Source organism: Podarcis tiliguerta (genome assembly GCF_965153285.1).
Source record: "Podarcis tiliguerta genome assembly, chromosome: 2".
NCBI classification, from domain to species: domain Eukaryota; kingdom Metazoa; phylum Chordata; class Lepidosauria; order Squamata; family Lacertidae; genus Podarcis; species Podarcis tiliguerta.
The window spans coordinates 48,652,389-48,674,505 of record NC_139535.1 but is presented as its reverse complement, the minus strand read 5'-3'; the positions used below and the strand labels follow the sequence as shown (position 1 = coordinate 48,674,505).

General features: G+C 40.9%; 1 protein-coding gene across 4 annotated transcripts in view; it reads left to right on the top strand.

Annotated features, from left to right (window-relative positions):
* Window positions 1-22,117, top strand: part of PRKCD (protein kinase C delta) — a 58,761-nt gene that overhangs the window by 32,577 nt on the left and 4,067 nt on the right. For all 4 annotated transcript variants that reach the window (XM_083429134.1, XM_083429132.1, XM_083429135.1 and 1 more), the window contains exons 5-14: window positions 5,452-5,608; window positions 6,485-6,516; window positions 7,363-7,448; window positions 8,395-8,524; window positions 9,159-9,259; window positions 16,143-16,239; window positions 17,270-17,391; window positions 18,047-18,220; window positions 19,357-19,448; window positions 19,891-19,953. In XM_083429134.1, the coding sequence (XP_083285260.1) occupies window positions 5,452-5,608; window positions 6,485-6,516; window positions 7,363-7,448; window positions 8,395-8,524; window positions 9,159-9,259; window positions 16,143-16,239; window positions 17,270-17,391; window positions 18,047-18,220; window positions 19,357-19,448; window positions 19,891-19,953 (1,054 nt within the window). The remainder of the gene's footprint in view (window positions 1-5,451; window positions 5,609-6,484; window positions 6,517-7,362; window positions 7,449-8,394; window positions 8,525-9,158; window positions 9,260-16,142; window positions 16,240-17,269; window positions 17,392-18,046; window positions 18,221-19,356; window positions 19,449-19,890; window positions 19,954-22,117) is intronic.

Below are 22,117 nucleotides of genomic sequence, written 5' to 3'. Positions count from 1 at the left end.
TTACAATACATCTGGTCTAGGAGCTCCCTGCACATATCTCCAATGCACACATGGCACTCTTACATGCTAAGGATCTTCACCTATTCAGTGGTATAGGCAGCATGCTGCACACATTTCATTAAAAAAATTAAGACATTTATTCAAAAGTTATAGTACAATTACTATACAATACATTTTCAATCAATATATCCCCTCCACAGACAGCTCTGTGATGATGGTGGCATTAAAATATTCTGTTCCTCTTCAATAAAAGAGAAAAAGAAAGACCAGATTGTCTCAAAGCTATCTTTTTTGGAGATGCCTTTGATTAGTTGCTGATGGTATGTGAGGCATTCTGATAGAGCAATGATCCAGATGTTATTAACCCAAGCCTCTATTGGTATATGAAAAGTTTCCGTCCATAGTTTCATGATGTACAGAGCAATTCGCTTGTCATTGAACTAAAATGGCATGTTTCCAAATTGATGTGCCCTAGATTAAATTCTCTTCTCCGTATGAGAGCAGAAAGAATATTCCATCATTCCTGGAATTGAGGGGTAGAAGGTGGTTGAACGCTAGACTTGGGGTCCCACAAATGAGTCTTCTCCCCTCCCCCCCCCATATAAAAATGATGCTTATAAGAAGTAGAACTGGTTGCCAATTTCTTTGTTTATTTTAATGAAGTTACTGACCTTATCCAGTCACAGAACTTAGCACCTCAGTGGTTGGTTTACTTTCATACTGAGTGTCTCACTCTCTGTGTTAAGCAGCTTTGGAGGCAGCAAGAATAGCTTTCTCTTTCTGGAATTATGCCGCGGACTTCAGCAATAAAACGGAAGGGTTTGTCAATTGCTTTCTTTGAAAAATAGGTAGTTTCAGTAGGGAACAAAGTATTTTAGCATTTTCAGTGGGTGGGGAAGATTATATGGATTATCGAATGCTCATTAACTGCAGGTTAATGCAGGAAAGAGTTATCTGAAAAGTGTTGCCTATTTCTGTGTGATTTATAGATTGTATTAATACGTATGCATGTTTTCCATAGCTAAATTTCTTTTTAATGGACCCACAGTAAATGGCAATAACTGGCAATATTTCCATCTGATAAAACTCTTAATGGGAATTGTAGCTTTCTTGCACTGTTCATTCACTACCCCCATTCATTTCAATGGAAACTGTGCCAGAGGTCTGAGCAAAGGTTTTTCCTTTGTTTGGTAAGATGTGAAAGCTTGGTGGCATCTTCTAATATTTATAGGCTTTGACAGCTTTCCACAATTTTTTCATGCTAGTTGCTATCACTTGAACTGCTGTACATGGCAGAATTCCCTAAATAGTGTGTAAAAAGTGTAGATTTCCATTTTTTAAAAGATTTTGCTAAAAGTTGTCCACATCTTCATGGCTTCATAAAAACAGAATGCAGGGAGGATGAGGGGTAGGGTAAAAGGGGTAATTTTTCCTTCTACTTTGTTCCAGATGCTTCCTATCCTTGATTCGGTTAAATATAGAGGACAACTTCTGCTAGGCATGTCACTTAGTGGATCAGGGATTATGTTTGTGAATTACATCCAAATGCAGATCTGAATGTGCATCCCATTGAAAACAATGTGGTGTTTACAGACTACCTGTGCACGTTTTGGTGCATTTGTATGAACATCTGACACAGTGAGTGACTATGCATGGAGACGCATAATTCTGAGCACGGATCTCCTTTCCTGGATTAGTCCATAGTACTGGCGACAGATTCCATAGCCCACCTGGGCTTCAGAATGCCTATGAGGGTGGGGGGTTCTGTGCATGTCCTCCAATACCAGTTCTTCCCATGTGATCCTTTAAATGGCAATGGGGAATTATTGAGGCCAAGCTCCCAGACTGAAGGGGAGCAAGCACCAAGCCACTTTATTCACTTCAGCCAATCTCCCATTTCTGACTGGATGAAAGCTGATCCCTCAATTATACGGGGAAGAGGTGTACAGTCCCTGTGCTTGCCAGCCTTTGGGCAGCTAGGTATTATCTTTTTTTCCCTGCATACCTCAGGAATCCATCTCCCCAAGTATGCAGGAATCTGCTCCTACCCTCTTCCTAGAACTGCATTATGCAGACCTTTTTGGTGCCTTGCATACATACATAACACTACACCATTGTTTAATGCTAGATGAGCTGCCACTTTCCCTTTCTTCCTCCCTCATGACCAGCAGGAGGATTTCTGCAGTCATTAGAGTCCATTTCACATTAGTGTCATGTTGCATGAACCAGAAATCCTGCCTTAAACTCTGCGAAGTTTCAACACAAGCCACCTTCAAACCTGTGGGCTTGTTTTGAAGCTTCCTCAAGTTTGTCGTAAGTCTGGGTTCCTCTTCCATATAACATGACAAGCCGTCAAATGGAAGAGCATGTGAGCCCAGTGCATTGCATTCTGCATCTCATTTACATAGCGCTAAAATATGGCTTAGCATCATGTGTAGAGTGCAGTCAGTGTATTACATACAAAGCACTTACTTTACTAAAGGGGAAGTGATACTTTGTGATGTTAGCAAATACATGCAACTTCGAGCAGCATCTACTATTACACCAGTTTCCTGATGTGTATATATGGATGTTTTTTTTAAAAAGTTTCTTTAAAAAGGTGGAAAATAAAACATCTTGATTTTGGGAGAGAGAAAATTATTGCCACTCCTTTGACTTTAACTCCCTTTATTCAAAGGCCAGTGGTGCAGTGCAGCAGTAAAATTGCTAGTACAGTTTGCAAAGCTAAGCAGGCTCCAGTATGATTTCAAATAGGATGGGGAACAGTGTGTTGAGATTCCTGCATTGCAGAGGGTTGCACTCGTTGACCCAACTCTACAATTCTGATTCATCTGGTTACCAACCAGATGAATTGACTGGTTGCTTCAAAAACGGTTCTCTTTCTAATTCTAGTAATTTATTTTTAAACAGAGCATCATTTTTGCATATATATTGTTAAATATCATTAGTATTTCAGAAGCATTTTATAAGTTTCAAATGTTACGAGCCACATAAAAATCTAATTTTGACTAGTAGCTGCAGTTCCTCCTGTTACTTCCTTCCTTTGCAACAGAGCTCTCTGTCACTTCTTCTTTCCCTGACACCCTTACTTTTCCTACTTCTGCTCTGTGTTGATGTTCTTTTTCAGATGTACCTTTTATACACTTGATGCATACATTCGTAAATGAGTAAAAGAAAAACTTAGGGAGGCAGTTTCCTTCCTTTCAGCATACAGAAGAGATCCCTACTGGCATTCAGCTCTCATTCCCTGATCTTCAGGCAGGCTTGCTGCAAAGCATTCAGCCATTCCACCTAATCCAGGGCCCTTCCGCTCCTCCTTAAGCAGCTGCTGGTCTTCTCTTCTACAAGACTCCAGCCCACATCACTCTTTATGCTCTGAATTGTAACAGCTTGGGGGAAGAGCCTGAAGAAAGCACTGGATATAAGGGAGGCAGAGGAGGACTTGGGGCTCACAGGAATTGCTAGGAGTGTTGCAGTGAATTTGTTACAGTGGAAGCACACCTTCGAGCACCAGGATTGTTCCAAAAAATGTAGCAGATAATTTTGTAATTCCTGGGCTGCAATGGAGAAATGAAACAGCTTGGACTTTTATCTTGGTCCTAAACACATTTGCTAGATTTAAGTGGAGCATGTATTTATTGAGATCAGTTTGAGATTACAAAAACTAAGGAAATTTTGGAATAATTTTCCAGACTTGCAAATGTACTGGTTAGTATCTTGCTCCTGTCTTCCAGGCCTCAAAGTTCACAGAAACTAGCTGTTGTTCCATTCACTTTGAGAAAGACAGAGTGCTAAAGCTGAGTAAGCCATAGAGAAAATGGTGTCTATGTACTGATACTCTTTTAACGGGAAACTCATCAAACTCAGGTTGTCTCTAGCTTTCCATTGCACAAGAGGAAACAGCACTTGTGTCGGAAGATTGAAAAGGTCAGAAAGGGGATTTCCCCTTGTCTTTGAGACACATCCACAATTTAACTGTTTCTCCCCTATTGCTAAAGGAACACATTACACACAGCAAAACCAGATTAGTTTGGCACTTTGCTGTACATGTTTTGTGCATGTGGGGATAACAAGGAGTAGGGAGATGTCGGAGAGAAAGGATAGCAGACCAAGGAGAGGGAAGCCAGGGCAAATTTTGCATGTTGAGTCAGTGCATTTGCCAAGTCCTTCAATATTTGCTTAAAATAAAACTGCAGGGGAACAAAACACTTTTTAAAAAACTACTACTCTTGTGTATTTACAGAGAAATGATTTCCTAATTCCATCAGTTTGAACTAATACTACCAGAAGCAGCGCCATCATGCTTATTAAAACACACACACCCTTCTTTTAATATACTAGTGCCAGGCACTGTGGTGTCATTACTTCCCCTACACTGAGAGTAAGTTGTTTTGGATCCACGCATCAATCTTCATATTCTTGCCTTAACTACAAACACCTTGCACAAGGAAACAGAAATTCTGCCCAAACTCTTGGTTGTATTTTCAAGTGATTTTAGCTCACATTTCCATCACCTTTATTTTCACCTCCTCTGTCTTCCACAGACTTTCTGCATCGGGGGTGGAGAACTTTTTTCAGCCCAAAGGTCATAGAAACTGGTGGGGAATCTTTTGTATGCCTGTGTTGGGTGGGACCAGAAGCAGAAGTGGGCAGCAGAGCAATGGCTGTGATTCTTATCTGTATGCAGTAAGCAACATTCCAGCCATGTGCAGAAATCAAGACTTTCTGCACACGTGAATATATCTATACACATTTTTCTATTGTTTACACAGGCAAGCACACCACAATGCCACCAGGCAAAAGCAGTGTGTGTGTCGGCTAGAGAGAGTCTCAAGCTGAATAGTGGGTCGGGCAGGGTGCAGGTTCCCTTAGCCTAAATAAAATCATTTGATTTTCCTTTGTTTACTGAAAGGGCATTTCTATAGCAGAATAAAAGAAAAATGATGTATTCATTAATCTAATTCCAGCCTTTTAAAGGTATAGTTTCACAGTAGTTTGGTTCCGGAAGTTGGCCAACAAATATTGTGTACCTTTTTGCTCCTGGTAATATTTGGAATTGTAAACTGTCTTGGGTCCCTTGGTGGAACAGGGAAAAAATGCAAATGGGGTGTATGTGTTCAGATGATTAAGTTTTAGTGGTCAGCATGGAAATAGGGGAAAGGTTGGGGTTTTGTGCCTTTCGCCCCAGCACTGTAGTTGTGGCTAGAGTGCCTTCTATCTGATATAGAATTTGCATATTGCTGAGTTTTTCTAACATGCTCCATATCTTCAGTTCATTTTAATTTTTATATTACTGCAGCAGCACTTGACAGAAGACAGTCGAAGGAGAGGAACAAGCATGTGCTCTTCTTTTTTTAGTGATAGTGTTAAAATGTACCTGTTAAACTAAATAATGAAACAATTATTCCTTTTATAAATACAAGTTTCACTGTTTCACTTCTTTGCTTCCAGACAGCAAGCAGTCAATGAGAGAAGATGAAGGAACTGTGACTATGAACAGGAGAGGAGCAATCAAACAGGCCAAGATCCACTACATCAAAAACCATGAGTTCATTGCCACCTTCTTTGGGCAACCTACATTTTGCTCTGTCTGTAAAGATTTTGTGTGGTGAGAGCTATTGTCTGTTTTATTTATCTATATGTTGCACACAGCTACAGCTAGAGCAAGAACTGACGGATTCAGTTTTACCATTTCCTTCTGTTAGCTTGACTTCTACTCTAGCATTAGTTTTCCATAGAGTGACTGCCTGTAGGAAACCCTGAAGATTATTTTTTTCTGACCTGAAAATGAGCTTTTTAAACAGTTTACAAGGATAGCTTAAGTGGGCTTCTTTAACCAAGAGCCTTCAAAACCACGTCAAAACAGCAACAACCCCTGCATCAACCACTGATGGATTTCATCAACAACCTTCCCCAACCTTGTACCTTCCAAATGCTTTGGATAGCAACTTCCACCCAAAACATCCAGAGGGCACCTGTTTGGGGAACGTCCAATCAGAACCACAGTTTATTTATTTGACAAATTCATACACTGCTTCTCATCATGAAGTCATCAGAGTGGTGTACAAGATGCACAAACAAGAAAAGCATCTCTACAAAATCTAGAAATCAAATCCAATCACTTCTGCTGATGTGCAGTTAATATTTCATACGGTGTTCTGAAAGTTTGTGGCAGCTGACTTCTTCAGCTTGACTGTTCTCTCTCATCCACTTGGGTACAGCCTCCATTTTCTAAGACAGCTTCTCCCATCTGGGACCACTTTGAAATGCATAGCTAGGTATTAACAGCAGGTTGACATTTCTCTACTTCAAAAGTGTATTGTGACTTCTCTAGGGAAAGAAAGATTCAAATATTTCAGTAGGATCAGCTGCATATTCTTAATAAGACCTTGGGCTGATAAAACAACTTGTATGTCTGAATATTTTGTTTTATAAGTTTTGCTTGTGACTAAACTCTCCCCCCCCCCCCCCATTTCCTTTACAGGGGCCTAAACAAGCAGGGATATAAATGTAGACGTAAGTTAATTGCATTGTCTTATATTCTTGGGTGGTAATAGCCGATGAGAAACTTTAGTAGATGTAGTACAAATTGTTGATAATCACTATAGGTAACCTATTCTTTTAGATGCCAGGTAAAACGCTACTTTTTCTGTCAGGCTTTTAGAGGCTGATCATTTATGTCATTTTTACAATGCTGTTATGTGGTTTATGAGAGTTATTTTAATGTTTCTGTTTATCTTGTTACCTTATGTTTGTAAACCACCCTGTGACCATTTTGGGTGAAGGGTGCTATAGAAGTAGCTGAATAAATGAGATTAAATAGCGGCAGTTCCTAATTATTCATTTTTGTTTTAACATTTAAACACCTGCTGAAAACATTTCTGTGCTAACAGACTTATGCAGGCAATTAAGAAAACATGTTCCTGTAGTACTTAGTTGATGCTGGTTTTAAATTTTATGTAGTTTCTTTAATTATATCAAGATATCATTGTTGTAAACTACTTTGATTTTTTATGATATAGTGGTATGAATATATTTTTTTAATAAATAAATATTACGCTTGTCTAGGGCTACCATTTTCCAGATAACAAAAGGGCCTTCTATTTTATTACTTTTGTCACAGAAAAACAAGAAGGCATCTTGTGGTACCTTAAAAAGCTAACAGATATATTTAAAATTCAACCCTAATAGTAAAAGCTTTCCAATGTATCATTTCTACTGATGTATATAAAGTTGTAACTATCATACAACTGATAAATGGAAATCAGAGAAAATAACATTTTTGTGTAGAATACTTTATATATATCTCCCTCCATGAAACTTAACTGCCTGTATCTTTCTATTCCTGTTGCTCTTCTGAAGAATGTAATGCTGCTATTCACAAAAAATGCATTGATAAAATCATTGGGAGATGTACTGGTACTGCAGCGAACAGCAGAGATACAATGGTAAGTAATAAAACATTTTATATGTTCATTAACCACAGTATGTATTGTGTGTACAAAAAAAGGACATGCAGAGGTAAAGAAAACCAGATGTGTGCTTTTCACATATTATGTAAATTTGGCATGCTTATTTACTTTTGCCTATTATTTTGTTTCTTAAGAATCAAGTTATCAGAGATCTTGAATGTGATTTATTTTTTGCAAGTGGGAAGGCAAGAAAAGACAACATGTGGGTCTGAGCAGCTAAGCAAATTGCTGTTCAGTTTAAAGTTTTGTCTTTTGGTCCAGGTCCTGCAGTTCAGCAGAAGTTATCCAAAAGGCCCCAGAGAATTTTTTTTTAAGTCTTTAAGGAACTATGCAGTCTTGTTCCCTTACCCTGGGAGAAAGGGATTTGTGCAATCACTACCCTAAGTCTGTCTGACCAAGCACAAAGAAGTTCCTGAGTTGAAAGAGACAAAAAACATATGCTTCCTTGTTTTGCATAATTTGTCAGAATAAAGGCATTCTTCTTGACTTGCTCAAAAACTCCTCTATTCATTGGCTCACCTGTCATTTCCCACATGTGTTGATGTTTTCCTAGATTTTGTGGCTGCAGATATATCTGCTCTAAAGAAACGCAGTGTGTGTGAATGAGTGGGCAGGATACTGTGCTTCAGATTTGCCATTTCAGGCACAGTATACACACAACACTGTCCATGGAGACTTTTTCTTGGACGTTTTAGAATACGTTTTTATTTAGGATTCTTGTGGGCAGTGTCTCTAATATGTTAAATTCTATAAATTAGTTTTTATTTTTTTATTTCATTCAACTTGTTGCTTGTGTCAACCTTCTGGCTACGTGATCGGATAAATAATGGATTTCTCGTTCCCTCTCCTTGAAAATCTTGTGTGAGAGAAATCTCCAAATACTTGCTTTACTCCCCCCCCCCCAACATAAATGTGTCTTCAGTTTCAGAAGGAGCGCTTCCACATTGATATGCCTCACAGGTTCAAAGTTTACAACTACATGAGTCCTACCTTCTGTGATCATTGTGGTAGTCTTCTCTGGGGACTTGTTAAGCAAGGATTAAAATGTGAAGGTACAGTCTGTTTCTTTTGGCCTTTACAAGCCTTGGGCAAAATAGCTGTGCTAGGGGGAATTTTTAAGAGGGAAGGGATCAGTGCTGTGATTACAGTAGCACCTCGGCTTACGTTACCCTTGGCTAACGTAAACTTCGGGTTGCGAAAGCAGCAAACCCGGAGGTGTTTCGCTGTGCGCGCATGCGCAGAAGCGGTTTACCGCTTCTCCTTCGATTGCGAAAACCTTAGGATCTGGCCGGACCTCTGGAACGGATCCTGTTCGCAACCGGAGGTACCACTGTATATGCTTGTACTGTATGTAAGAGTTAAACAGAAAAGAATGTGCATGGTCTGTCTTTTCTAAAGGTTTTTTTTTTTAAAAAAACACAACTTGACAACCTTCAACTGTGTTCACAAGTGAAAAGAAATAGATGATCTCCAAACCAAATGCTGTTCTTCTTGGGGTTTTTTAATGCATGTAGTAATGTTTGCTTCTTTTTAATCCTGAGAGTAAAAATGGGGGAAAGGCAAACACAGATCTCAGTTCGGTTAAAGGAGCCAGTGAGCAAACTGATCACAGTAAAAATGGTAGATTCATCAATTGTGCTTATAAATTGCATTATACTGATGCTGTTCATAACTGTATTTCTTCAGAATGTGGAATGAATGTGCACCACAAATGTCAGAAGAAAGTGGCAAATCTCTGTGGAATCAATCAGAAATTATTGGCAGAAGCTTTAACTCAAGTTAGTCAGGTATGCTGCTTAGTCCTTTTCCTCATATCATATTTTATGATCTAATAGTCAATACAAATGATAATTTTCAAGTGATAAATTCCGTATCATATGTATAACCACTTAGTAACATTCACATCCAGTTTACCCTGTTAAGTGATGGGGATATAACCACCCCTTTGCTTACTTGGATTTCAGATGAAGTGCAGAATTGTGGTAAGATATTCCTCAATATTTAGCAAGAGGTTCAGATGAACAGCTAAAGTCCTTACAAATGCCCCTTTGTAAATTGGCACTTGTGTCAATGTGCATCTGTGATCACTCTGTGGCTGCATTCAGACATCGGGTGGATCAGGGACAAACCCTGTGTTACACATTCAGTGGCGGAGCTTCATGCTCCAGCACCGGGGGGGGGGCAGAGAGCAGGTGGGGGCATGGCTGGTGTGCATCCCAGGGGCGTAGCGTGCCGCCTGCGGGGGGCATAGCACCCAGTGCAGGCGGGGGCAGCTGGTTTTCTGGTTTAATCAAGTCACAGTCTGCCATTTAATCCAAACCAACAAAGTGGTGTAAGCAACTCTTCCAGACTAGGGCTGCAAAGTAGGGAAATCAAGCAGGCACAGAGCTGATTCACAATCCTCCAAACTGATTTGGAAAACTGGAAACGTGACAACTGAACACAGCCTCTGTCTCTAGAAATGCAGATTTATTGACATTCAATAAATCTGCATTTCTCAACTTGGGCATGAACAGCATGTGTTTTCCCTTCCCTTGCTTACCTGCATGGTATGCTCTGTCCTGGTACTCTCGTTTGTTGGACTGGAGTGTGATGTTGGCTGGCTGCTTGTGCCTGGGGTCCCAACATCATCATCATCATCATCATCATCATCATCATAATTTATTTATACCCCTCCCTGAAAATTGGTGGCATTAATGCTTCTGAATATGAGTTGCCAGAAACCACAGGAGGGAAGGGTGCTTTTGTGCTTGAATCCTGCTTGCTGGTTTTCTACAGGCAACTGTGCAGCCACTGTAAGCTCAAGATGCTGGGACAGAAGGGCCATTGGTCTGATCTAGCAACTTCTTCTTCTGTTATTAATTAAAATGTACAGGTATATTTTATTATGAACCTTTTCATGTTTGTTTGTTTGTTTGTTTGTTTATTATTGAATTTGTGAGGTCCATGCCTTTACACAAAATACCATAAAACATTATTAAAAGATAACAATAAGATTATAAAAGTAAGCTAAAATTCATGCCATGCTATCCCAGCAAGGAGACTACCCAAAAACCCCCACCATTCAGGAAAGAAGATACAGCAACAGGTTAGGAAAACAATGGGAGGGACCTCACCGTTTCGTCCAGGAACCGTACCCTAGTTTTCATAGCCTTCACCACAAAGACCGCTACCACGTGAGAAATCCGTGGATCAGCGTCCACCAGTAAAAACTTTACTTGGTCCTCAGAGTTGACTATTGATTTGGGAATAGTTTGTAACATCGCATCCCTGAAGGCCGAATAGATGGGACAATACAACATGTAATGTGTGAGATCCTCTTGGGTTCTCATATGACAAAGACATATACGTTGCTCTGCTGGGATTTTTGCATATCTGCCTGTCAGGTAGGCCGTAGGAATGGTTTGAAAACGGGCCATGGTGAAGGCTCTCCGAAGGGTGGGATTGGTGATATTCGCCAAATAATTGGCACAGGTTTTGACTGTTTTCAGTCGGGGAAGCCAGTGGGAGGACCTTGGGTTCTGAATTTTTGTGAGATCTAACAGAGCGTCTCTCTCCAGGATCCATTCCCGAACTTTGTCTGGGCTCCACAGTTTGAGGGTGTTAAACTCCGGTAGGGTGTATCTAACCAGGATCTCAGATAGGTTTTGACGCCAAGTGGTATTCTTTTGAAGAGATACAAAGGCTTGTTTGGCCAATAAGATGTTTGTGGTATTTGCAAGTTTGATGTAAAATCGTAGGAATCTTAAGTGGGCCCTGGCAGACACAGAGGGTAATCCAACCTCCACCCTCAAGAGAGCTGCTGGGGTTCCTTGAGGAAGGCCTAGAATCCTCTTGAGATAATAGTTTTGAAGAATTTCAAGCCGTTCTAGCAGCTTCTGATTCCATCCCCAGAGTTCTACTCCGTATAGCATCTGGGGAATCACTTTTCCTACAAAAGCTTTTAGTGCCGGGATCACCAATTGCCCTCCCCTCAAATAAAAAAAGCTGAGCAGAGCACCGATTGTCCTACGTGTTAGGAGGGCTACAGTCTTGAAGTGGGCAAGCCAGCTAGATGTAGCTTGGAAAGTGATACCAAGATATTTAAAAGAAAGTCTCTGTTCGATTACGTGTTCATCTAAAGACCATCTGAATGTCTGGCGAGCTCTAGTAAACACCACAATTTTTGTTTTGTCATAATTTATCTTTAGAGAGTTTTGGGCACAATAAGCTGCGAGCCCCTCCAGCATGCTGTGTAGGCCCCTACGAGTAAGTGCCATGACAGCCATGTCATCAGCATATAGCAATATATTCAGATGTTTGCCTTCCAGGGCGGGAGCTGCTAACTTATACTTTGCCATATGTTGAACAATGTCATTTATATAGAAATTAAAGAGGAACGGCGCTAACAAACAACCCTGTTTTACCCCTTTCCCCAGTGGCAGTGGGTCAGTATAGTTGCCTGACATCCCGGTTCTGATTTTAACTGTGGTGTCTGAATGTAACTCTCTAAGTATATTAAGAAGTCGTCTATCAATATCCGTCTCATATAGTTTTTGCCATAATTTGTCCCTACAGATTGAGTCAAAAGCAGATGTAAGATCTACAAAGGCCACAAAAAGTTTGCTCTTGTGTACCTTTGTATACTTATCTATCATTGTCTGTAGTACCAAGCAATGGCCTGTTGTACTATGGCCCTTTCTAAACCCTGCCTGCTCCGGATTAAGCAAGTTAGAGTGGTCAGCCCAGTCAACCAGTTTATTTAGCAGGTAGCGAGTGTAGAGTTTATACACAATGTCCAGGAGGCTTATGGGGCGATAGTTTGAGGGGTCTTGGGGGTCTCCCTTCTTATAGATGGGGGCTACCAGGCTCAGTTTCCAGTTTTCTGGGATTTTGCATGTATCATTTATTACCGTAAAAAATTGGGCCAAGAAAGCAGCCCACCACTGGGCATTTAATGTAAACACCTCAGGAGGAATCATATCTTCACCAGGAGCTTTGCCATTTTTGAGTGTTTTAATTAGCTGTAAACATTCTAATTCGGTAACAGGATCCCAGCCCATTAATAGATCATTTTTAAGAGAAGGGAACTGGCTCGGTTTAGCAATGTTTGGAGCTGTATATAGCCGGGAGAAATGTTGGTACCATAAGTTGGGTGAAATACTGTTGATTATAGTTTTCCCTTTGGGTGAAACTCCCTGAGCAATAATTTCCCAGAATTTTTTGTCGTCCCGCAATTTGATCGCTTTGTCAAGTGCCTCCCATTGTTCCTTTCTGTATAGGAATTTCTTGAGTTTTAGAGTGTTTTTATAATGAGAGCGCCACCTGTGCAGGTTTTCTATTGAGGACAGGGTCCCTTCCTGTTTTACTTTATTTTGTAATTTCCTAAGCAAAGATCTTAGATTCCTACAGTCTTTGTCGAACCAGGTCCTCGAGTTGTTTAATTGTTTGGGAGGATTGGAGCTCGTAAGTAGTGGGAAGAGCGACTCTGAGACCTGCTGAAATATTGAAAAGGGGTCAGAATTAGATAAAATACACTGGTCTCTCAAGGCCAGTAAGTCTGATGAATGCAGGTGTTGTTTGATTTTAAAATCCAGGTCGCTGTTCCATTTACGTCTACGAAGGGCCAGAGTTAGAGGTGGGTCTGCACAGTGATTGCGGCATTGCGGGTCCTCCAAACCACGGGGAATTAGTGAAATTGATATAGGAAGATGATCACTCTCAATTCTATTGAAAGTGCTGAAGCCCTGTGACCTCTCCAAGAGTTTTGGGGAGACCAGGATATAATCAATAACGCTCGCACCTCTAGGCCCAAGAAAAGAAAAGAAACCCCCTGACCTGTCCATATGGGTACCATGCAAATTATACAAATTATGTTTGAAGGCAGTCTCCATTAATGTAATGCCTGCCTTATTCAAGACCTTGTCGTCAGAGGACCAGGGAATAAACCAATCTGCCTCTGGCAGGAACTGAGATTTAGAACAGTACGTATTAATGTTATTTCCTATCCTAGCGTTGAAATCACCTGCCAGCAGGATATCCATGCCAGGGAGTTCTAGTTCAGCCTTCTCCAAACATAGCTCTAAATCTTCCCAGATTTGTAACGAATGGGGAGGGGAGCCTATGGGAGGGATATATAAATTAAAGCAGAGAAAATCTCCTCCTTCCCTGCTAGAAACAAGTAAGATTTGTAAATTGTTACTTTTCACCCACTGCTGTTGCCGGGCCTTGCACTTTAGCTTAGTGGATATAAAAGTGACTAAACCACCACTAGGTCGGCCTCGGGTATTTGATTTTAACGCGGGGGTAACAAAGGCTTCGTATCCCTGTAGAGAAGGGGCATGGAGATCTAAACACCACGTCTCCTGTAGACATATGATCTGAAATTTTGTAAGGAAATCCAGAAGGTCGACATCGCCTTGCTTAGATAGCCATCCCGCCACATTCCAAGATAGAATGTGGAAATAGGGTGATGGTGGAAATAGTGGCAGTCAATCTCTTTTCCGGTGGTTTGAGGCTCCTAAGTTGGGCTCCTCCTCTTTCTGCCCTGCTTGGTGGTTCCAGGTTTGAGGTCGCTGGACCCTAGGTAAGTGTGATGGCTTTAACCGAGGGGCCAGTTGGTTGATATGGCCCAGAGGATCTTCGATGGCATCGTTGCCGATATGATGTTCAGCAGGTTTTTGGAGAGCAAGGGTTTTGCCGACCCGTATAGTCTGTACAGGTAGCAGGTCAACAGCTGTATCTTGCGTCGGTACTGTTAGTGGGTCAAAAATTGACAAAAGCTGTGGATCTTGGTTGCGTATTGGGCTTGGAATAATGGAAGCCTCCAGTTCCGGCATCGAGGCATATGAGGTCGAGAGCATTTCAGACTGGTCTTGCTTGGGTAGTCCAATGTCAGGCTCGTTGCACGTAGAGACCAAGGTACCAAGCGGGGGGTGTAGGAAATCAATTAAGTCATTTGCGGGCAGGCTTGCCACTCCCTGTGGGGTAATAGATTTGCCCTTATTTGGGGTCCCCTGCTCCATTCCCCTGTCTATTTGTTCTTTATGGCGCACAGGCCCAGCATCGTCACAGACAGCACCTGTCCTGGTGCGTAGTGGTGTACGGGTCAGGTTAGTGAATACCCTTGTGAAATAAATGTGCCATTTCCTTGTATGGTTTCTTAGTTTTAGAATCTTTGCAACGAGATGGGCAGATCTAAAGTTAATAACCATACGTCTCATGTAAGGTCCAGAAGGCAGCCATGTGATGTCCGCGATATCTGCGCGGCGAAGTGCCCGCCCCAGCAGTTGGGTCAGGGAATTTATGACCGAATGTTTATCCGCCCATTTATTATAATTCAAGGGGTGGTTTCCCACCAGTACTGCAAGTTTGCTGATCTGGAGTTGCAAACATAAGTTTTGTACTTGGTTGGGCAGGCATCTCACTTGTTTTTGTGCAAGGTTGGCCTGCACACTTGGGCAGGGGTGTGCAGAGTTTACAGTATTGTTAAGCTGAGGAAGTGAGGGGAGGCAGCGGAACAAGCCAAAAACATTTTCAAGCTTCTTTTCGATCCCATCCAGCCTTTTATATAAGTTGGTGATGGTGTGTGTTATCAGCTCAGTCTGGCAAATTAGCAGTTCCAGTACCTCACGGTCCTTATTTAACTGGGCTGGTGGCTGGGATAGTTCAGGTGAAGTTTTTTGCAGGGACTCAAGAGTCTGTTCCCTCTGTTCCTTCATACGCAGGCTCGAGGCTAGTTGTGGGCCATCCACAATGCCGGCAGGCTCCTCATGAGTAGTACTGGGAGCAAGAGCCTCATAACTGTTTGCTGTAGGGAAATTTCTACAGATCTCATTTAGGTCATTGTCAGGCAAGAAGTCCCTGATATTTGTCTGTTTTTTGGCAGCACTCGTAGCTTCATTAGAAAGCTGCCTGCAGCGTTTCTTCCCTCTCATATCAGCAAGAAAATAGGGAGGGAATTTCTCAGAACTGCAGGTCAGGGCAGGTTGTGCTGTTAATGAGCCCTGCTCCCTTTAACAGTCTTTAACTTCCGCGTTTTCTTGGAAATTTATGAGAAAAGTAAAGATAATCTGATCCATATTTTGTGTAAAGGCATGGACCTCACAAACAAACAAAACAGACATTCAAGTCAAATGTTCGAATGTTTAAAATAAGAATCAGCAGTCCATTTCCAGTTTTCATAGTTGAAGATGGGGGTGTGGGAGAAGCTTTTGGTGACAAGAGCCACTGTTTCACAAACTGTCAGATTTAGCAGCTTGGTAACCATGAATTCCTAATGTGACAACTGTGTCTAAAAGCATCATGTGCAGAATACATAAGTTTGCCACTTTGCGTATAATTTGCATACACAAAAAGACTCTCGGTGTAAGAATTCATGTACACACTTGTGGCACATGCATGTTTCACATCATCATGTGCCCATTCTCTGTATTTGTGTCCCCACAGTTTGCAGAAATGGTTTGCAGAAAATGGTCATGTGCACTCTGTTCTGGTAAAATAAGACAACAAACCCAGTGGAAAATTAAAATCCTCCATTCTTCTTCTACACATACTACACATATTACATAAGAAAATGCCTTACACCATGCCAAACAATGTACTAATATTTAGCCTGGCTATTTTAGTGAAAAGCAATCATTTCTTAATTTAAGTATAAAGTAATTCTGAATATTCATTGTTTCTTTTCAGAAATCTTCCAGAAAATCTGATTCTGGGTCAGTAGAAAGTGTTGGAATTTACCAAGATTTTGATAAAAAACCTAAATCCTTGAGTGGTGATACAACAGGTGAAAAACATTTTTTCTTTATTGTGTATGCATAATTCTAACAGTTAACATGTAAATTTAAAACTTGTCAAGACCCATATAGTACAAACAATATTTTGTCACTTGGTTTGATGGTTTATTCTTAAAGTAGTTATGCAAAGACATGGACAAGAAGCAATGATATGCACAACACTTCTTTTTCACATGTAACTACAGCATCCTACCTTGTAGCTGAGAGCCTTAATTCGTAGACAAAGATTGTGTAGAGCTCTCAACTTAATTCAACTATAATTCAATCTGACTATAACTTTTGTTGGTGGGGGAGAGTTTTTCAGAATCTCCTTGCCTATGAAATCACCTTTGGCTTGTTACTGAAAGGACCACTAGCTTCCCACCTGAGACAACTGCCTCACCGAGCCTCATGAGCAGGCTAGCCTTGGCAGCTAGTCTTCGTTTATGGACTGTTTTCCTAGGAAAGGTGAACTGGCACAAGCTGATGTCATTTTTTTGGCGCCAGGCAAAAGTATTTGTTTTATTTGTAGATGCATTTCAGCATGTAGTGTAATGTGGTTTGTTATTATTAATGGCCTTAGCTTTTCTGCCAGATCCTTTCTTTATATTTTTATTGCTTGTATACTTTTATTGTATGCCTTAAGGGTGGCATAACAATTATATAAATAAAATCTGCCCCTTTCCGTGCCCCTGTAAGCAGTGTAGGCAGAAATATAACAGCTTCCCTAAACTCCAGTTATTAAGGCCTCTAGTTAAGAACCCAGTCAAGAACTGTGTGTGTATAAGGCAGCTCTGATGTTTTGAATTTGTTTTGAATTCATGTCTGCATGGAATTGGAACTTATAATTCCATGCATACATGCACATGCATGACAGCATACATTCCCTCCATCCTTCACTCTAGTGACAGGAGCAGATTTATGGAATGGTCAGTGTGATACATCAACACTTCATAGAGTCATAGAATAGCATGCCATTTAGGGAGAAGAGAGTAAAGCTTCCTGGTCCTAATAGAAAAATTTGCATTTTGCTTTTTACAGATAATAGTGAGTATGATAAGCTTTGGGAGGGACGTTCGCTGTCACGACCATCTGGTAGGAGGAAATTCAACATAGACAGTTTTGTATTCCACAAAGTTCTTGGGAAAGGAAGCTTTGGAAAGGTAGGCAACTGGTAGGGCATGATTTTCTTTACATGTATAAACAACTGCCAAACTGCTGGTTGTATGTTGCTAGAATGCCTTATATGGTGTGGGGGGGAGAGAGAAAGTGATCCATGTGATTCTTCAGGCCATCAGCAAAGTGGGACCGGGGGGCTAAGACTCAAGGCGACAGGTGCCTGGGACCTTTGGTGGCTGTGAGGAAAGGTGTTATTCCACTCCCCCCACATCCCCACCTCCAGTTGTGGCTTTTAATTGATATTGGCTGTGAAATGAAACATTTCCTAGTGCTCTGCCTTTTCGCTGCTTGGCTTGACTCTGGGAAGGAGATCCCAGGTACAAGGGGAAACTTTTATGGCTTGTTGGCCAACTCTAGGCAGCACCTGCTGTACCTGATGTCTATTCTAACCCGTGAAGGCTTCAGTCACACTCAGTTCTTAGCTCAGGATGCCATGAGACTGTTTTCTGCTTTTTATGCACACATATGACTGTAGGCTGCAAAATGACACGTTTATTTGCCTGAGCACAGGGTATTGTGTTGTTCGCACTCTGATCAGGTCTAATTCCACTGTTGCACAGAGGGGCAAATCCAGGACATGATCATCTGGTGAGCTTCTAAAGCATAATTCGCATCCCAAAGTAATCTTTTGTTTTACAGGTACTTCTTGCTGAACTGAAAGGGAAGAATGAATTTTTTGCAGTAAAGGCTTTGAAAAAGGATGTGGTGCTAATTGATGATGATGTGGAATGCACCATGGTGGAAAAGCGGGTCTTAGCACTGGCATGGGAAAATCCATTTCTTACTCATTTATACTGCACTTTTCAGACAAAGGTACACTGCAATCCTTAATTTCCTGTTGCTGTGACTGGCAATGTGAAATATGTGGGTGACTTATTTGAAGAGAGTATGTTTGCTTAAAGAGCATATCATTACATCTGTGTGTCTTCTTGCATACTCCTTAAGTATCCATTTGCAGGCTCTGCATTATTTGTCCATTAAACAAATAATGGACACCATTGGACTTCAGCTCATATGTTGGGGCCCATTCCTGGGTTGCAGCCTAACCTAAGGTGGGTTGCAACAGTAGTACCAGCACCACACAAATATAGGGTTAGAAATTATTAAGAAGGTTCGCAAATGCATGTTTGAGTTGGAAGGGACCTTGAAATAGCCACAACATGAAAATAAAACTTTTCCTGAAGAAATGAGCCTGGTGCAACTTTTTGCACAAAATACAGAAATGTAAAATAGATTCACGAAAGGCTCTGGAATCTGGTAGAGGAGAAGCTGTCTTCCCTTCCTGTCTAAATGGTTTGGGTCTGGGATACCCAAGGGCCATGTCTTCCTATACCAAACCCCCAAATCTATTGGAAAGACTCTTCTCTCTATCTTGTTTTGTGACTGAGGCACAAGTAGTCCACAAGAGAGAAAGGACCTTCTCAGTGCCTGCATCCAGACTGTGGAATAACCTACCCTGTGAGATCCTCGCTTCCAGGCTTCCCATAGGCATCTTGTTGGCCACTGTGAGGGGAAGATGCTTGGATAGGTGGGTCATTGGTGAAATCCACCAATGCTCTCATGTTATTGCTTTCTGGGCCCCTCTCTTAACTGTTTTTCACTGACTGATTAAAACTTCCTTGTTCCAATTAGTACTTGTCATGCCAGGCAGATGATCTTTACACAGCATAACCTCATTTTTAAAGTGTTGTCATCTGCTGCTGTTTTTACGGCTTTTGTGGAATGGTCTTGTGCTTAATTGTTGTCAGCCTTCACAAGCAATGCACACGCATTGGAAGGGTGTCATACAAGTTTTCTACATCAATAAACGTCTGACGCTGCTTGTTAAGATTTCCAGCCAGAGGCTGCCACCAATATATGACTCGAGTCACTTGAAGAACAACATGTTCATACTGTGTATATAGTGACATCCGTCAGCTAATGTTGTGTTCTTTCCTGTTTGTAAACAGGACCATCTGTTTTTCGTTATGGAATTCCTTAATGGCGGAGACCTAATGTTCCATATACAGGACAAAGGCCGCTTTGATCTTTTCAGAGCTACGTAAGTGTTGATAACATAATGTTGTGGCAAGGTTTGTGTGCCCGATTCTAAAACTGCCCTTCTGTTTAAGATGGGATGTGCTTTTAGCTTCTGCACCTATGCAACGTAACAGCAAGTGTTCTACTCATATCACAGATTGTTGCACCTCCACAAGTGCTTAGCTTTACGGCACCGTTGCCTTGCTCAGTTTTGCCAAGGTATTAAAGGGAACAATTAGATTTCCAAGAAGTATACTTGTGGAAGGAGCTGACTTAGGAATAGCCTTTTCCAACTTAAGCTGTATCCTAGGATGTTAGACAAACTCTCCAGCATTTAGTGGCTAAGGGGAAAGTGAGAGGTTTCTGAAAAAGTAACCAAAAGAAAATGAAGTACTACATCATCAGTAGGCCCCTACTTTATTTAAATTAATCCCTCCATTTAAAGTGTTTTTACTGTGTTTCAGGTTTTATGGAGCCGAAATACTGTGTGGCCTACAATTTCTTCATAGCAAAGGCATTATTTATAGGTGAGTGCTGATTGACCTCGGTAAGCCTTGTAAAACATTGCAACAGTTACGTCCTGAATTGGTGGATTCTGTCATTAACCGACAAGCAGAGTGTTTTACAAGGAACTGTTCCCTATTAAAAATCTGATTTTATTCCAAATGTGTTGAAAAGAAGCAATTCAGCAAGCACTTGAGGCCAATATAGAATTGTTTTCTTGTGTTTTTCTCCTTGGCAACATGAATAAAGAAAGGTTATTTACATTAGACAAAAGACCCTTTGTTTCACATTCTTGATTGCCAAGCACTTAGACACAAGACTGAGATATTTTGTCTTCCTTCTAGTGCCAAAGGAGATTGATAGTAATTAATCCAGGATACAATCCTGGAAAGGGGAGACAGCATCCTCAGTGGGTGGCTGTTCATGAGAGGCAGAGAGAATTCACATCTGTCTATGTTACCGGCGTCTTTTCCCTATCTATAAAATGCAGAAATGTTCTTTGACGACACAATTCATACGATAACATTACTTGTAGACAGACTGATGCCCACAAGTCTCAGGCTTGGCTGACATCTTCAAGTGATGCCTCGTTTTGAAATCTCTGCCATGTTCACCAGATCTGAAGACTGTACTAAGCGGGCTACAGTTTCATAAGCTGCACTCAGTCTCCTATTAGCTTTCATCTAAGAGTCGGTTTGAAAGCAACTCTGAAGCATTTTATATTTAGCAACATTTTCTGAAACTGCAAGTTAGCTATTTGTTAATGTCCTGTTTTACAGAATGAAGTAGTTATGCAAATAATATGAAGGAATTTTTTTTTTAATCTACAAGTATCAGTCCTGTGAGTGGGAGGGCTGCTAACTTGAACTTAAATAGAGCTGTATTGTGTGCTTCTACAGAAGCTTTGTCTAAATTTTTCATGATGAGAAATGGCAGTTGACTGTGCCTTGGCAATGGTTGCTGCTCTTGGGAATTCAGCTGCCAACAAGGAAAGAATTTCTTGATGTCATATGAAACACGGGCTTTCATGATATCATTACTGGCCAGTAACAGCTATTGGCAGCCTTTCGCTTTAGTACAATGCTAAACGCAAACGGCTAGAGATTGGGGCTGTTGCAGAGTTAATTGCTGGATATAAACTTGCACATGAATAAAACAGTTTAAAGGGGGGAAGCACATTGTTTTTAGATGTGTTATGCATATGTACATGCCTGTGTGTGTGTGTGTGTGTGTGTGTGTGTGTTGCACCAGGCAACATTTTAGAAAAGCTGCTCTATCCTATTTGAGAATGTATTTTCAAGGCTAATGCCTAGCACTTTTATTAAAAATAAGTACTTACTAATATATAAATAAGGCATTGCTCAGTTAATGAGAGCAGCTTTTTAACTAATCAGAAAGCTTTTTAATTAATCTCAGCAATGAATTAACTGGATGTTGCAGCCATTCTAAAAAGGGAAAGTTGTCCAAAGTGGGTAGGGAAATACCGTTTCTTCCACCCTCCTGTACATATTTCAGTACAGAGTTATCAAGCTTCATTAAGGTATGGTATTTTAAACTTTTGTAAGTTTTTGTTGATTGCATGCATCCTTAATTCTCTGCTACTGGCTTCTTGGCAGTAAGTTTTTTGGAAGTGTGCTTTAAGTTTATTGGCAACTGGTTCTTATGGCTGCTGTCTAAGACCAGAGTGCAAATGATGAACACGTGTCTGTAGGATAGAACCCAGACTGTAGCTGGAGGTTTGCTTGTTGACTCTTTTGCAGCATTTGCCCCTCCGGTTAAAGCTAGAATTAATTGCACAATGCAATGAACTATTGTTAATGTGGCTTGATAATGGATCTGTATAAATTAAAACAAATGGTTTATGCACCAGAGGCAAACAGAAAATATGTGACTAAAACTCAGTATTTCTGTGTTGGATGCAAACGTGATAAATAACGCACCTTGTAGAATCATTTAGAGGTGAAGGCCTTTGTTGCCAATGCAAAATTTCATTGTACCCCAGGGTAGACACATTAAGGATTCTACATAGCGCCTCCACCTCAAAAGGCTCAATTTTCATTTTCCCATGGATTTATTTTAATTCATGCTTTTGACATGGAGCCCTTCTTCTGCCTTAGTTTTCCTTTAAAAAAAATTGGGGAAATTTGTTTGTTTACTTATCTGCCAACTTCAGTATCTTCTACACTT